This window comes from Saimiri boliviensis, chromosome 8 (genome assembly GCF_048565385.1).
Source record: "Saimiri boliviensis isolate mSaiBol1 chromosome 8, mSaiBol1.pri, whole genome shotgun sequence".
In the NCBI taxonomy this organism is placed as follows: Eukaryota; Metazoa; Chordata; class Mammalia; order Primates; family Cebidae; genus Saimiri; species Saimiri boliviensis.
The window spans coordinates 21,064,689-21,081,105 of NC_133456.1; the positions used below are offsets into that span (position 1 = coordinate 21,064,689).

Here is a 16,417-nt window from a genome sequence, read left to right on the forward strand (position 1 = left end):
AGCAGAGGTTGCACCACTAAATTCCAGGCTAGGTGGCAGAGAGAGACTGATTAAAAAAAAAAAAATTAATTATTTTCTCTGGGCAGCAACATTGTAACATAATTATCAGCCTTGTCAAATATCTTACACTTTTGAAAGCCAACATGGAAGAAGAGAACTAATGATGTCAACCATTTGGCCTCTACAGGTATGAAAAATCTGGTCTTTTTCTCCCAAAAGAGAATGTGGGACTCCCAGACAGAACTGTATGGATTAACAGGGATCTTCTAGGGATAAAACCACATTTCCACCTCTGTTTTTGTTTTATTCAGACAGAGCCTTACCTACAGATACCTGTAGGCACTTGATAAAGCCTGCCTATCCCTGGAGCACTTTGCCACCATGATTCCTTTTCACGTACAGAACCCTCCCCACTGCACAGCTGCCTGCCAGTGTCATCACCCAAATGTAAGGCACGAAAACACATTCTCAAGGACTTCGGCATCCAATTTGAAAAAAAAATTTTCATGGGACTTTTGAAGATTGGAATTAATGGAAATATTTCTAGCACATATGACCAAAAATTATGGGCTTTTTTGTAGTCCAGGACTCTAGGTGATAGGAAGGAAAGAATGTAAACCTCCTGCTCAGACTTTGATCCCAATCTCGATTCTCAGGCTCACTATGAAGACCTTAGGGGCATCCCGTAGCTATTTTGAGCTTCAGCAGCTATCAAGGTCATTACAAGGACTGAATAAGGTATTGTCGGTAACACACCTGCAATTGGCATCTGGCACATGACTGCCATCATCATTAGTTAACAGTACTGATAAAAAACAGTGCTCCAAGAGGAATCACTTACATGGACCAATTCCTCATCATCTCGAGCAGAGTAAATAGCAAATCTCCTTTCCAATGTAGCCTGCAGGTTATCTTGCTCACTGGCTGAAAGATCTGCATTAACTGTAAATGTTCCAATGAACCTGGAGAGAAAGCAGGCATTCCTTGTGTCAGAGGTCAGGGCAAAGGGGAATTTCATTCTTTTACAGCCAAAAAAATCAAAAGAGGGAGTGAATCATGAGACCCACCTGCCTCTGTCCTACTTTCTCCAGCCTGTCTGGCTAACTCCTATCATCACTGCAGACCCAGCTCAGACTTTACCTCCTTGGGGAGCCTTCCCAGATCTCGCAGCTGAGAAAAGCGCCACTGCTCTGTGAGCCTGCAGTCCACAGAACGCTCCTTCCAGGGTACTCCTCATGTTACCCTGTAATTACCTGGTATATGTTTGTCTCCTCACCAGTCTAGGAGCTCTACCAGGGCAGGATCATGCCTAGCATTTCTCTATCTTCAATGCCGTGCCCACCACCTGATACGTAGTTACCACCTCGGGTCTGTGGAAGTGACCTGAACCCAGCCTCTTGAGAGAAACATAAATCCTACACTCGCCAGCTCTGCAGGACAGGCGGAGGGCCTTACCACTTCACCAGGTTTGAGAGGTAGTAGGTGTCCACATCTCGAGGCGGCACTCTGGTAAAGCGGGATGGGACGATGGAGAGGCCAATAGCATGCAGATCTGGCTGGCTGCAGATGTTATTTCGATAGAAGCCATTTGCTAGCAAGCAGAGAAGGTGAACCTGTGAAGAGGAAAGGAGGAAGGGGCATCATGGAAGGAAGGCCAGAGACCAGGAGAATTTTTGCTGCCAAATTCAAGACATCCTGTGGGCAAGATATGTGTTGCCATTTCTAAGTATAAGAAAGCGAAAATACTAGTATTGGCCACTTCCCAAGCCTGCCTTTCACCCTCTCTTCTTCTCTACGTATACTCACTCCTTCAAAGGAATCATGAAAACTCAATGTTTCAAAATACAAACTGCTTTGTTTTCCAAGAGGTCTTGTCTTTTAGAGATACATACTGAAAGATTTCTGGATGAAATGCTGCCATGTCTGGGGTTTGCTCACCAAGATCAGAAGGCAAGGCAAGTAGGGTAGAGCTGGGAGACTGCTGGGAGCCTGTGGAAGCCGGCAGCAGGATACTGCTTACTGGGCTCACCGGGCTGCTCTTGCCATCTCTCTGTGTGTTTGAGCCCAACCTTCTGTCACAGGCTCCACGTCTCCGCCCCTCCTCTGATCCCAAACTCCATGCTTCATCCACCTACTGAAATGATTATGTGACCTCTTACCCTCCTTCCACACACAGCTTTGCATCATTTTCCCTTCAATATTGGCTTCCTCCTCCCCCAGTGACAGTCTCCCTATTTTCATCAATAGTGCTGCCTCTCTCCCCTCACTGGGCTTCAAACCTGGGAGTCATCTTCCCTTTCTTTCATTTCCAGCACCCACCAAGAGATGAAAGGCACACAGCTATCCCGTTTTGTGCCCCAGGCCTGAGGTGGGTGGGGGGCAGCCCTTCTCTAACCTCGTTACCGTCCCTGTACCTCTAGATTTCTGCAGCAGCTGCACACAAAGCATTGCCCCCATCTCATTACTAATCCTCTCTGGCAGCCCACCATGCATCAGAGGGAAATCGAATCCCCCAACACCTACACACTCCACACATGCAGGTAAGCTGGGTGTCTCGCTGTCCCTCCACAACTTCGTTAGTCTTCAACTTTTTGTTCTCGACTTGGCTCTAATCCTTTCTCCTATATAAAGCCCTCCCTAGCTCCACAGAGCCATACTGATCTGTCTCACTGTTCCAGGCACAGTCTTGAGTTTCTCTGTCTGGAAGTCCTTGTTCCATCTAGAGATCATACTCCTTAACTGCAGGAAATAAGCTTTATCCAAGTCTCTATCCCCACCATGCCAAGCACCTTGCTAGGTGTGTACAGGTGTTCAATAACTAGCAGCTAAAGTCAAAAGCCAGTGCCTGCAGCTGGGATTAGAACTAATGATATTAAATGGTTGAAAGGAGAGATGGAAGGCAAGTACCCATTATTTAGCCTCTGCTGCATGCAGGCATTGTGCCCCAAGTTACCTTATCTATAATACACAACCACCCTCCAAGGCAGACACTGTTACTACCCCCACTTCCCAGATGAGGAGACAAAGGCTCAGAGAGAGTAAGAAACTTGCCAAGGCCACAGCAAAGCGAGAAAGAGCAGCAAAGCCAGAAATAAAAAGCCTCAGTTAACACAAGTTCTTTCTACCCATGAGAAACACTGTCCCTCCCCATCATTCCTTGCCCTTACCTTATGTGTGTCCTCATGGACCTCTTTATTGAAACGTTTCATTGCCCTCCGAAGATATGTCTCAAACTCCATTTTTATCTTTTCGCTGCAACACATAGTGAAACATCTGGGAATGAAGTGGGGAATTGAAACCAGACCCCACTCCCCCAGGCAATTCCTTCTCCTCAGATGACAGTGAATCACTCCCTGTTTCCCGACACAAGGCTGTGCTACTCAAGTCCATCTGCAAGCCAGCTATTTCCGGCAGGCTCTTCTCCCTGTCACCCACAAACCTTAGCCTGGGACATTCTGTACCCAGACGACCCTCCTCTCAACCAGCAGCAGATCACACCTCACCCACATGCCTCAAAGCTCACTTCTTCAAGAATTCTCTGGCTGTCCAACTCTTCCAACTACTGACTCCCTCCTTAGCAACTACTACCTTTATTAAGGTTAAATTAACACATATTTACATGACACTGTTCTAGTGTAAAACCTCTTTCAGTCTGTATCCCATGAATCTTCAAGACAACTTGACACTTCTTGAATGATTATTATTATCTCCCTCTTCTGTGCTTCATAATGTGCTCATCACAAAGTGGAATTCATTAACCCATTAACTACCAGGCATTGTGCTCCATATTCTCAAGCCATTAGAAGCTGCAGAGGTACTCGGGATGCTGAGAGACAGGAGCTCCCTACCATGGTGGGCACTGCCTCAAGTCCTGCTGCATGGCATGGTGGGGAAAGTGTGAATGCCAAGTCAATGAGAAGAATTAGGTCTCAGCTCTTCCATTACCAGCTGAGTGACTCCTGAAACATTACTCTATGTGTCTGAGCCTCTGACCCCTCATTCATAACACTGTTCTAAGAATTAGATAATATAATGAATGACCTGCTCAATCCTTGGCATAAAGGAGTTTCCCCTCCTCATCCCCTGCCCAGCCAAGATATGAAGGTGTCTCATTATCTAACGGTAAATCAGGTTCCTGACCCAAGGTTCTCCACCACCTTGACAGTCAGTCCTGGTCCCCTACAAGTTTCTCAAAAGTCCTCCTAAGCGGCAGCTGTTGCCCGCTACATGTGACAGGAGCCAAGAAGCAAGGGTCTAAGCGTACCTTCTTTCTCTTGTCTTCGCCTGCTCTGGTGTTTCAATCTCTATCTCCACTGGCTTCACAGGCAGAAGAGATGGAGAGAAGGCTGTGCTTTCTTTCCCATCACCTAGCACAGGCTCACTAAGTTCTATGAACAAGCATTTAAAAAAATCAGTAATAGTAATAACAACAATAATAGCTACCATACTGAAGAAAATCAAGGTTCTGCTAGGAAAGAGGAAGTGAGGTATGGATGTAAGAGACAGCCCACGGAGACCCCATAGGCATGCCCTGTTCTGAGTCCTCCCATGTGCCAGGCACTGTGCTGAGTGTTCTATATTCATGTGTTTCATTTAACCCACACAACCCAGGCAGTCTTTAGGTGAGGCCCTAAAGCACAGAGATACTGGGTTGAATCAGACACAGACTCCTCTATCAAAAAGCTGACACTCATGCATGTTATGTATACACTTAAAACTCTTTTAAAAAAAAAACGAGAATCATCTGTTTTTCTCTGTTATTACTACAGTAACACTTAGCACAATTTGCTTTGCATAGTGTCATGACTTAGGTGTTCATCTTTCATTCTCAATCATAAAATTGCAAGTGACAAGAAGTATATCTTTTTCATCTCTTCACCGCCTACATTGCTTGTATACAAAGTAGCTGAAAAGGACTGAACTTGCTGAACTAGATCTAATTGAAAATTTCATTAGTGAAAGTTTCTTAAAAGAGGCTCTGGGCCTAGAAGCCATGACACCTCACTGGTAAAGAACACATCTAATGCCAGATCTTGGTCTCTATATACAAATCCTTATTAAAATAAACCACAGCTTCTTGGAGGAAAAAAAAGCTGGTTAGTCTAGAGCACACGTCCCCAGACTACGGCCCGTGGGCCACATGCAGCCCTCTGAGGCCATTTATCCGGCCCCCCGCCGCACTTCAGGAAGGGGCACCTCTTTCATTGGTGGTCAGTGAGAGGAGCACAGTATGTGGCGGCCCTTCAACGGTCTGAGGGACAGTGAACTGGCCCCATGTGTAAAAAGTTTGGGGACACCTGATGTACAGCCAAGAAAAATGTAAGCTGAACAAAAATGTTCTCAAAGACTAATGGGGCCATGTCGAAAGGACACGGTAGTACAGCTAGCTTAAAAGTAGCATGACTAGCAAAGGAACAACCTGACATTAGAGGTGACTTAATCAACGTGGCATGAATTTTAAAGCATCACCTACAAAGGAGTCTTGCCAAAAAAAAAAGTTTAATCAAAACTAAATGATGCCTTTGGACTTAGTTTACAAGAAATACAGGGAATATTGAGACAATTTTAACAACACCATGAGGCGTGTGACTGTTTATCAGACAAAACCAGAACATGAGACAGTCTACAAAACAAAAAGACTAGGACCCTTCGAACAAGGCAGTGCTATGAAAAGCAAAACAAGGTGGTAGGTGGGAGCTACTGCTCTACATGAAGAGACAAAAGAGACATAACCGGCCGGGCGCGGTGGCTCAAGCCTGTAATCCCAGCACTTTGGGAGGCCGAGGCGGGTGGATCACGAGGTCGAGAGATCGAGACCATCCTGGTCAACATGGTGAAACCCCGTCTCTACTAAAAATACAAAAAAAAAAATTAGCTGGGCATGGTGGCGCATGCCTATAATCCCAGCTACTCAAGAGGCTGAGGCAGGAGAATTGCCTGAACCCAGGAAGCGGAGGCTGCGATGAGCCGAGATTGCGCCATTGCACTCCAATCTGGGTAACAAGAGCGAAACTCTGTCTCAAAAAAAAAAAAAAAAGAAAAAAGAAAAAGAGACATAACCACCAAATACAAGGCTTGGTTGGATCTTGGTATGGCAAAAGAAACAGTTATAAAGAATGTTTTTATAACAACTGGAGACTTGTTTTTCATTTTCTTAAGTGTGATGAGGTCATTTTGCCATGCAAGAGAATGTCTAATTATTAGGAAATGCATGCTCAAGTATTCAGCAGTGGAATACCAGGATATCTACAACTTATTTTCAAATGGTTCCACAATGAATATTTATAGAGAGAAACATACATTCAATGTGACAAAATGTTAATGAACCTAGGTGAAGAGTACATTATATTACACTTTTCAGTTGTTTGATAAATTTGAACATTTCAAGATAAAAAGGTGAGGAAAAGACAGGCCAGACAGAAGGCATCAGGAGTGATAACATTAGCTGGTATTTACTGTGAGTGTATGATACGACAGGCCCATTACATTCGCAAACATTCTTTTCCCCACAATAATCCTATAGACTATACTGTGAATGGCTCACACTCAACATTCAGTGTTTACAGAATGTTACCAATGAGAAAACTCAGTTTAGAGAGGTGAAGTTACTTGCTCAGGATTAAATGACTCACTCACACTGCTACCTAAGGGGCAAAGTTGAGTGCTGAATCCAGGTCTAACTACTTTCAAAGCCTGTGCTCCTTTTCTTAAATAGTGCTGCCTCTCTATTTATACCTACTGCACTGACAGTCACCAGAGGAAGAGCCTTCTTTGATAACTTAGTCATGAGTTTTTCAATATATCAAATCACATCCCTAGTCCAACCTTATCTGTGGTCTAGGTTGCTCAAAAGACAACAGGATTGCAATTAGTGATTTGACTCCAACCAGAATCAAACAAACAACAACAAAAAACCAGAACCGAAGAGTTCTGAAAACAAAGGAAGATGTTTTACCTTCCACCTCTTCCCAGTCATCTTCACTTTCCTCCTCTTCTTCGTTGCTGTCTTCATTCAGGGTAGCCCCTCTCTTCGGATGGTGTGCCTTTTTGAGGTCGCTTGGAAAGTCCCTGTGTAAAGACCACAGGAAGGAAGATGAAGAAGGCTCAGACACCCTAGTGTTCCATTCAAGCTAAATGGAATTTTTTAAAAGTCCTCCTATTTATTGAGAATCTGTTGCAATTACTTAAATGATTAGTAAGCTCTGAGCACCACTTTCTCTAACAACTTTTGTCTCAAAATCTCATCAAGATGTGCTCTGATCATCTGTCTAATTAAGACCAGATGTGCTGTCAAAAACCCTACAATAGAGATCTGTGTGAAAGAAAACATAGCTATGCCTGGACATAACAAGGAAAAGCTAGAAGACATCAAAATAATAACATGAGTTCCAGAACTGTGATATCTGTGTGATACATGTGCAGCTGGAGGCTAGAAAGATAATAAAATTTACATTTACTTATCAACTATATTATAAGCCAACTCAGATTTCTTCTCCATCTTTAAGAAATATAATGTAAGGAGACTGAAGTTCATAGCAGGGATGCAACTACATATAGGTAAGTTATAAATAACAAGAGACACAGAGAGCAAGCTAGCTAGGTATATAACAACATAGATAAGTAGCTTCTAAACAATAGCTCAAGACTAAGTACTTGCTAACATGTAATATACTTCTGCAAATTCATATACAAAATGTGTCCAGAGTATCCAGTTACTATTAACTTGTGTAAACTTTGGCATTTGGTACCAAGTGAGAATATCATATAGGATTTTGGCATAATAAAATAATCATCAATCTTGAGCTATAATAATACACTCTTTTTTAGGGTACGACTTTCTCTCAACACCACAGTAACAAAAATTTCCCTTAGAATTAACATAGCAGAAATGACCACAGTCAACACTCAGGGGAGAGGGAAACGGAGACCCAGAGCTTTCCTTGGCAGTATTGTGCCTATCTCTGTGTATACGTCTCTAGAGATAGAATCCAAGTAGTGAGGGGAGGCAACTGGAAAGCAGTAAGCACAGAGGCTTTCTTCAGAGAAGTCTAGGGAAGGCCAAGTACAGTGGCTCATGCCTGTAATCTCAGCACTTTGGCAGGCTGAAATGGGTAGATCACCCGAGGTCAGCAGTTTGACACCAATATGGTGGAACTCTATCTCTACTAAAAATATAAAAATTAGCTGGCATGGTGTTGGGCGCCTGTAGTCCCGGCTACTCAGGAGACTGAGGCATGAGAATCACTTGAACCTGGGAGAGGCAGAGGTTGTAGTTAACCAAGACTGCATCACTACACTCCAGCCTGGGTGACAGAGCGAGACTCTGTTTCAAAAAAGAAAAGAAATGTCTAGGGAAAAGGAGAAGTGATGAACTATGCGGAAAATCAGCATGCTGTCCCCTATCCCTTCTACTGGACTACTCTCCCGTGCCAGGACTAGAGACTGCTGGAAAAGCCGATACTAAGTAGATAACAACATAGGTAAACAGCTGGCTAAACAGTAAGTGAGGATTTGTTTATGAAGCCAAGGAACAACTACCCCTCTGTTATTCTTCTCCCCACCCCTCAACTTTCTTAGGAGGCAGATAATCAAGTGTTCCCTGGGATCATATTCATTGTTCACAATGTATTAATATAAATGTCCAATCATTGCAAAAATATTTGTTCAGTTTGTGCCAAATAAAAGGCCCTGTAATCGATGCTACAGGGCCTTTTGAACCCACATGGTTCCAGCCCTCTGAGAGGTGAAAGGGTAGTAAGCCTGGGTATGTGGTGTAACAATAACTGGCAGATATATTACACTCCCCAGAAGTGCCACAGGAAATCAGAGGACAGAAGAAGGAAGAATCAGCGAAGCCTCTAAAGTAGGTGGTTTCTGATCTGCATCTTCTAGATGGAAGCCAGCAAGACTCCAAGTAGAGGGAATACCATGAGCACAACGCAGGTGTAGAAAGTATGAGAATGTTTTCAGTGAATGACGAGAAGCCCAGGTGGGCTGGAGAAGAGCATGCTTGAGGACAGTTGTATGAGACAAAGCTGGAATGGCAGGTGAATATTTCGTATATATCTAATATTTTTGTGTAGTAGAAAGAGCACTGGACTAGGAGTTGGAAGACCTGGGTTCTCCTGCTTTTGCCACTGCCTGGCTGTGGAAGCATGAATAAATCACTTCTACAGGCTGTCACTGTTCTTATCTGAAAAGTTTCCAGCTCTTACTGGTCTGAGTTGTACCTAAAAGAGTTTAAAGATCCAATCTTCCATATATCCCAGTGACAAGTAAGAATAGAGGTTTTCATTATTCACAAGTCTCTGATGGGAACAATCAGGACCCAAGACAAAGTTTTGTAGGCATCTCACCTAACGTCATCCCCATCGCTGAGGGCTTCATCCTTTATAATCTTGAGGTTTTCAGATTTAACAGTCACCTTGGCCACTTTCTTTTTTGCTGGACCATCTGCTGAACCCCCAGGATCACTGCAGCCTCTCTTCCTCTTTCCCTGTGAAACTCTGGAGAGAAGGCTCTTCTTTGGGGGTTTCTCATCTTCAAAGGCATCTAGGTGATCAAACAGAACAAGAAGTGAGGGATGGAAGGAAAGGTAGAGGCAGTGCAGTTTATGGGCAGCGGCATGAAAAGGCTCTATGACCTGTTTCCAAACCCCATCTCCATCACCTGTTCGCCATCCCGTCTGGTCAGCAACTAGCTCTCAGCCTCTTCCCACCTGCGGGTAGTCTATGCTCCTTTATTAGCACTTTACTTCTCCTACAACTACAGAAAACACCATAGGACTCAAATAAAACCTAACTTCCAGATCTGAAATGTCAGCTAACCTCCAGCCAGGAAAATACAAAATCCATTCATTAGCACCTTATTTATTTATTATCTGCCAAGACTAATTATTTGTCTTAGGGATAATGTACTTCTCTTAAGCAAAATGTTAAGTTCATAAACATGTCCGAGTTTCACCACAACACCATTACTTTAATCACATCTCTGCCATCCTTCAAACTGCTCAAAACATACTGCTCTGAAACCTTTCCAATCCAAACCAAATGGCACTCGTATACCAACCACCTCGGCAAAGTTACAGTTGGAAAAAGACAGCGATAATTCAAAAGTATTTTCTTAAAACAAATTTTTGTTAAAAGGAAATAAAAAATGCCTAAGTTGCTAGTTTTAGTCAAATTGAGTATCTAAAAGTATAGTTTGTTTACAACAAACTATATTGATATAACAAGTTTATCAATAGATTAGTTTTAATATGTAGCAATATGGCAGGGAAGGATAGTTTTCTATTTTGCAAATACACTCATACAAATTATCTTGAATCTGAAATAAATCTTTCGTCTTTGCATGACTCTTGCTTCAATTAACTTTATAAAACAAAAATACCTTTTTTTTTTTTTTTTTGAGACAGAGTTTCACTCTTGTTACCCAGGCTGGAGTGCAATGGCACCATCTCGGCTCACTGCAACCTCCGCCTCCTGGGTTCAGGCAATTCTCCTGCCTCAGCCTCCTGAGTAGCTGGGATTACAGGCACGCAACACCATGCCCAGTTGATTTTTTTGTATTTTTAGTAGAGACGGGGTTTCACCATGTTGACCAGGATGGTCTCGATCTCTTGACCTCGTGATCCACCCACCTCGGCCTCCCAAAGTGCTGGGATTACAGGCTTGAGCCACCGCGCCCGGCCCAAAAATACCTTTTATTGAAGTTCCAAAAGGGACTGCAGTACTAACCTAAAATATCAAATTATTTAATAATAGTCTTTTCATTGTTTGTCTTGCTAACTCTCTGGACAGGTATTTATATTCGGCAAGAATATACTTTTGCATGAGGGGAAAAAAAGGCTCCCTTCTGATCTAAATGAAACCATGATTAAATGTTAATAAACTTCATATCATAAGAGCATTTGTTTTAATGCTAGATAAATCAATGATTCCATTGTTTGTTTTATAAAAAAGGAATTTATGCATTCCCATTTTTAAACATGTTAATGGAAACCAAAAAATAAGAAAAAATTTTGAAGTACAAAATATTTCAAAATTAGTTTTTTCAAATCTGAGCATAGACTGCCTATTCCAAGGCCAGAGGCTGCAAAAAGCTTAAGATTTGACAGTTTCGATCATTAAAAAAACTGGAGACAACAGATGCTGGAGAGGATGTGGAGAAATAGGAACACTTTTACACTGTTGGTGGGAATGTAAATTAATTCAACCATTGTGGAAGACAGTATGGCGATTCCTCAATGACCTAAAAATAGAAATCCCATTTGACCCAGCAATCCCATTACTGGGTAAATATCCAAAGGATTATAAATCATTCTACTAACACACGCACACGAATGTTCATTGCAGCACTGTTTACAAATGGCAAAGACCTGGAACCAACCCAAAAGCCCATCGATGATAGACTGGATAGGGAAAATGTGGTACATATACACCATGGAATATTATGCAGCCGTCAAAAACGATGAGTTTGCGTCCTTTGTAGGGACATGGATGAACCTGGAAACCATCATTCTCAGCAAACTGACACAAGAGCAGAAAATCAAACACCGCATGTTCTCACTCATAGGCAGGTGTTGAACAATGAGAACACATGGACACAGGGAGGGGAGCACTACACACTGGGGTCCGTTGGGGGGAAATGGGGGAGGGACGGGGAGGGACGGGGAGGTGGGAAGGTGGGAAGAGATAGCATGGGGAGAAACGACAGATACAGGTGAGGGGAAGGAAGGTAGCAAACCACACTGCCATGTGTGTACCTATGCAACAATCTTGCATGTTCTTCACATGTACCCCAAAACCTAAAATGCAATTAGAAAAAAAAAAAGATTTGACAGTTTGAGGAGGGTGCCCCTAAAATCAAGATTTCTGAATCGTAAACAATGGTCTTTAGCCCTCTAATAATAGGCAAAGACGCTAAATACTTCAATTTCTAGTGATCTAAAAAAATGCAGGTAGGAGGATACTTCATAGGCATCATCAAACTCTTCTGGGTGGTTAAAAGGCACAGGTTTTATTTCCGTGTTTGAAGAGAAAGGTAGATAAGTTAAAAAGGAAGGGGAAAAAGCAAACAAAAAACTCTGAATCAAAACAATGTTCATAGTATTCAAAAGCATCTAGCAATAATCTCAATGTCCAACCATAACTGTTAAGTAACTTTTGGTGGAGCCACACAACAAAATATAATTAAGTCATCCTGTAAGATAAAGGAAAACTATGTATGATTTCATGTTAATCATGCAAAGTTGATTTTACAATATGCTTTCTGCCATGTAAAAAACACAGACTAGAAGGAAACAGACCATTATTTAATGGTGGCTATTTCTGGATGGCAGAAATATGGGTGACTTTCTATTCTTTGCTATTTTTTAGTCCCTAAGCATCTAGAGACTCTTTTCTAGGACTCTCCAAAATCTTGAGTTATCTAATATGCCTCACCAGTCTCCGTGAGCTCAGCGTTCTCTCAGCAGGGCAGGAATTAACCACTGTGGTCTGCTTGCCCATTTACTGGGATTTAATAAGAACACCTGAGTAAACCTTCCAGCGGCAACTCGTAGCTCTCAGAATAAAAATCCAGCTCCTTAGCTTGGTATCCAAGCTCAGGCCCTTGCCCATCTTTCCTACCCAACCCCTCACTCACTGTGTCCAGCCAACTGGCCAAGTTCATTCCCTCCTAAGAGTCTAAACACACTGTCCTCCCTGCCTAGAACTCTTCCCCAGAACTTCCTATGAATGACTCAAAATTACATTCAGTAACTGCCTCAAAATGCCACCTCCTTACAGAGGCCTTCCCTGACACTGATTCCCATTTAGCTGCCTCTTTCCCAGCCCCATATGAGTTTAAGAGTTTTTCTTTCCATCTATAGATGCATTTTCTGCTTTGTACCCAAGTAAGTTTTATTACAGCAGCCTTAGCACAGGGTGATAGGTCTTGTCATCATGTGAACCTGGTTTTTTTAACTTGTTATTATCTGCTCTACCTACCCCTCCCCACAGGTTATAATCATGAGAGCAGGTGACTCACCTGTTATGTTCACTATTATCCTAGTACCTGGAACAGTGCGTGAAAATAGTAGGCACTCAGTAAACAGCTGTTAAAGGAATTAATAGTTATCACTGAAGGCATTAACACAGAAGAAATGCAAAGAAACCAGAGGAGCTTTAGTAGCACAAAGGAAATCATGTGGAAGCCTGTTTTCTTTTTTCCTATTTGTCAAAAAAAGCCAAGTATCATCTTCATTTGCATGCACAGGGGTGCTTTTAAAACCTAGTGTTGGAAACTATACTGATAGTCACCAAATTAGTATCACCTGCAGCCCAAACCACACTTGCTAAGTCTATGCTTCCCCACCGAACCACAGCAAAGGTTGTCACTCTGCAGATCCCAGAAGTTGCCTTGGGAACTGACTGCTAGCTCCTCTGGCTAGTAGAGTAAGCTTGGGTGCACCCTTACTTCTGTTTAGGCTGAATGACACGAGCTAGCCCAACTAATTACCTAACATGGGATAGCATATACAGCTCTTGGCTTTATATGCTATCTCACTGAAAACTCACAACCACCCTGCAGGCAGTTGTTACATTTCACAGAGGAAGTTCAAAAGGGCTAAAATATGTACCCAAAATAATTCACCCAAGTGCATGTAACGAAGTATTAAAGGTCTACCGAGCTGGAACCCAGGTGAAGTGTTTAGCTGGGAAGAATGCAGGTAGCATTTCCATCAGATTAAAACCTTTAATTTTTAATTGCCACATATCCAAAATACATTCTGACTAGACTACCAATCCCTTTTTGTGACCCCTTGCTAAAATAGCAACCATCCCTTAAATCACATTAAAAAAAAAAAAAAAAAATCACAGATCAAACAACTTCAGGGAGCGTTCCCTAGTCACTGCAGTCAAACTTGATTATTCCTTTGGAAGCTACAAAGCCTTGTATCTTCTTCCACAATATTCAGCACACCCTGACTTGAATATTTTACATGCAAATGTCATATCAACACTACTCTATGATCCTCCAAGATATGTTTATCTCCCATGTCACCTCATTCATGTACATAGTACTCAAGGTGTCATTTTAATGAATAAAATGGAACCAATATTACATATGAGGTAAATCACCTCCTAAGTTTAGGAATTATTACCATTTGACTATTTCCCAATGGACAATGAACTTATAATTGGTATAGAAACACAGAATCTAGTGTTACAGGAGCCTTTGCTGGTTACCTAGTCTAATCTTCTACCCAGTTATTTCAGGAGATCCAAAAATTCCTTCAACAGCATGCATTCTGCAATTATTTAAAATACTTATTGGTTGGGCACAGTGGCTCATGCCTGTAATCCCAGCATTTTGGGAGGCCGAGGCAGATGGACCACCTGAGGTCAGGAGTTCGAGACCAGACTGGCCAACATGGCGAAACCCCATCTCTGCTAAAATAGAAAAATTAGCTGGTCATGGTGGCAGCTACTCAGGAGGCTGAGGCAGGAGAATTACTTGAACCTGAGAGGCAGAGGTCACACCATTGCACTCCAGCATGAGCGACAGAGTGAGAATCCATCTCAAAAAAAATTTAAAAAACAAATATTTATTTAGCACTTAGCCCTACCAATCCACGGGCCCCACATCCACGGATTCAACCAACCAAAGATGAATATATTTCAGGGGGGGGGAAATAAAAAATACAAATTTAAAAAATACAGCATGACAACGATTTCCATAGCATTTATATTGTATTAGGTATTATAAGTAATCTAGAGATGATTTAAGGTATATCGGAGGACGTGCTTAGGTTACACGCAAACACTAGGCCATTTTATATAAGGTACTTGAACATCAGGGGTTTTAGTATCTATGGGATCCTAGAACTAATCTCCCAAGCATACTAAGGGGTGACTGTATATGCTGTAACGGGAGTGGAAGAAGGACAAGACAGGATACAGCAAAATCTAAGACATGCCTTCATGAAGCGTAAATACTAGATAGGCAAGTAACAAGGAGGCAAATAAATTAAGCTCATTACAGATTGTGAAAGAGGCTGCGGGGACGGCAATAATTGGAGTCCTATGATAGAGAGTATCTGGGAAGGACCACCTTAGGATGCTCAAGGAGCGTCTGACATGAGATTTGAAGAAATATAAGAAATTAGCCCTGACAAAAGCCATGGTTGGGGGGAGGGGTCACTCTACGCAGAAGGAACAGCAAAGGAAAAGACTCAAGAAATAACTTGGCATATTTGAGGAAGAGAAAGGAGGCCAATAAGGAGGGTATCTGGCAAGGAAACAGGTGGTAGGAGAAACAGGAGAGGTAGCAACAGCCAAAACATGTAGCATCTTGTAGGCCAGGTTAAGCCAATTGGATTTTAAGCTAAGAGCAATGGGAAGCCAAGGAAAGTTTAAAGTAGGAACACGGCATGATTTAAAAAAAAAAAAAAAAAAAATTAGTTGGGTTGCTGGATGGAGAACTGAGAGGCCAGTAAAGAGGAAACTGCAGTCACTCAACTGACAGGTGATGGTAGCTTGGACAGGAGCCATAGCCACAGAAATGAAGTAGACAAATTTGAGATACAGTCTGAGGCTGAACTGACTGGACTTGCTGATGGACTGATGCGTCTGCATATAAGAAAAAGGTGGGCTTTGCTTTGTAACAAGTATTGAGACTGGAAAAACGGAGGAAAGGATAGATTTAAAGGGGAAAACCATGAGCTCTGCTTTGCCCGTGACAAACCTAAGAAGGCTATCCGATATCCACGTGGGGAAGTCAGGTGGGATCCCACTGTGGAACTCCGGGTGAGACTCAGCTGAAGTGACCATTCGGGAGTCACCACACTGTATCACTCTACGTCCCGGTCCGTCCGTCTGTCTTCCTGGGACCCAAATAACTGCCTTCTCCACTTTCAGCCCTGAGCACCTGCGCTGTATCCTCTGGGCAACCGGGAGCGGAAAGACGCTACGCAGGAGCCTGGGTCGGGCGAGGCTCCCGGGGAATTGCTCTGCGTGCGGAGGACAAAGGCATAGGGACAGGACGGAGGGCCGGCCGCGGCCTGCCAAGCTGCCCCAGCGGCCGCCGTCACGTCCCCGCCGCGCGGAAGACGCGCAGGAACCCGCATCCTGTCTCCACGTCTGGCCTCCCACCCCAGCCTCCGGGCCTCCTCCGTCCTGCCGCGGCGTCTCCCGCAAAGCCCGCTGGGCCTCGCTCTCACCCTCCTCCTCCTCCTCCTCACGCCGGGCCTTGCTCTTGCCCTTGGACTTCTGGCTGCGCAGTTGGCGTCCCCGCGGCCCCCCGCCGGCCGCGCGCTTCCGAGCCATGTTGCTCTTTGGAGCAAAATCCACTTCGCGAGTGACGCACCTCGCCACTGTGCGCCAGAGCGCGGGCTCCGCCCCCAAGCGGGCGCGTCTAGCCCTGCCCCTTAGTT

General features: G+C 43.4%; 1 protein-coding gene across 5 annotated transcripts in view; it reads right to left on the reverse strand.

Annotated features, from left to right (window-relative positions):
• XPC (XPC complex subunit, DNA damage recognition and repair factor) overlaps positions 1-16,405 on the reverse strand; it is a 49,366-nt gene extending 32,961 nt beyond the window's left edge. For 3 of the 5 annotated variants that reach the window (XR_005581629.2, XM_074404088.1, XM_003926173.3), the window contains exons 1-7: positions 16,205-16,403; positions 9,357-9,552; positions 6,956-7,068; positions 4,265-4,388; positions 3,168-3,252; positions 1,456-1,613; positions 842-962 (exon numbers count right to left, since the gene is read on the reverse strand). Coding sequence is in view for 4 of the 5 variants with exons in the window: in XM_074404088.1 (XP_074260189.1) it covers positions 842-962; positions 1,456-1,613; positions 3,168-3,252; positions 4,265-4,388; positions 6,956-7,068; positions 9,357-9,552; positions 16,205-16,310 (903 nt within the window). In the remaining variant the exon portion in view is untranslated. Of the gene's footprint in view, positions 1-841; positions 963-1,455; positions 1,614-3,167; positions 3,253-4,264; positions 4,389-6,955; positions 7,069-9,356; positions 9,553-13,029; positions 13,047-16,204 lie in introns of those variants that run through there. The other 2 variants (XM_039477608.2, XM_074404089.1) reach the window with 2 other exon arrangements.
• Positions 16,406-16,417: the final 12 nt, after the last annotated feature.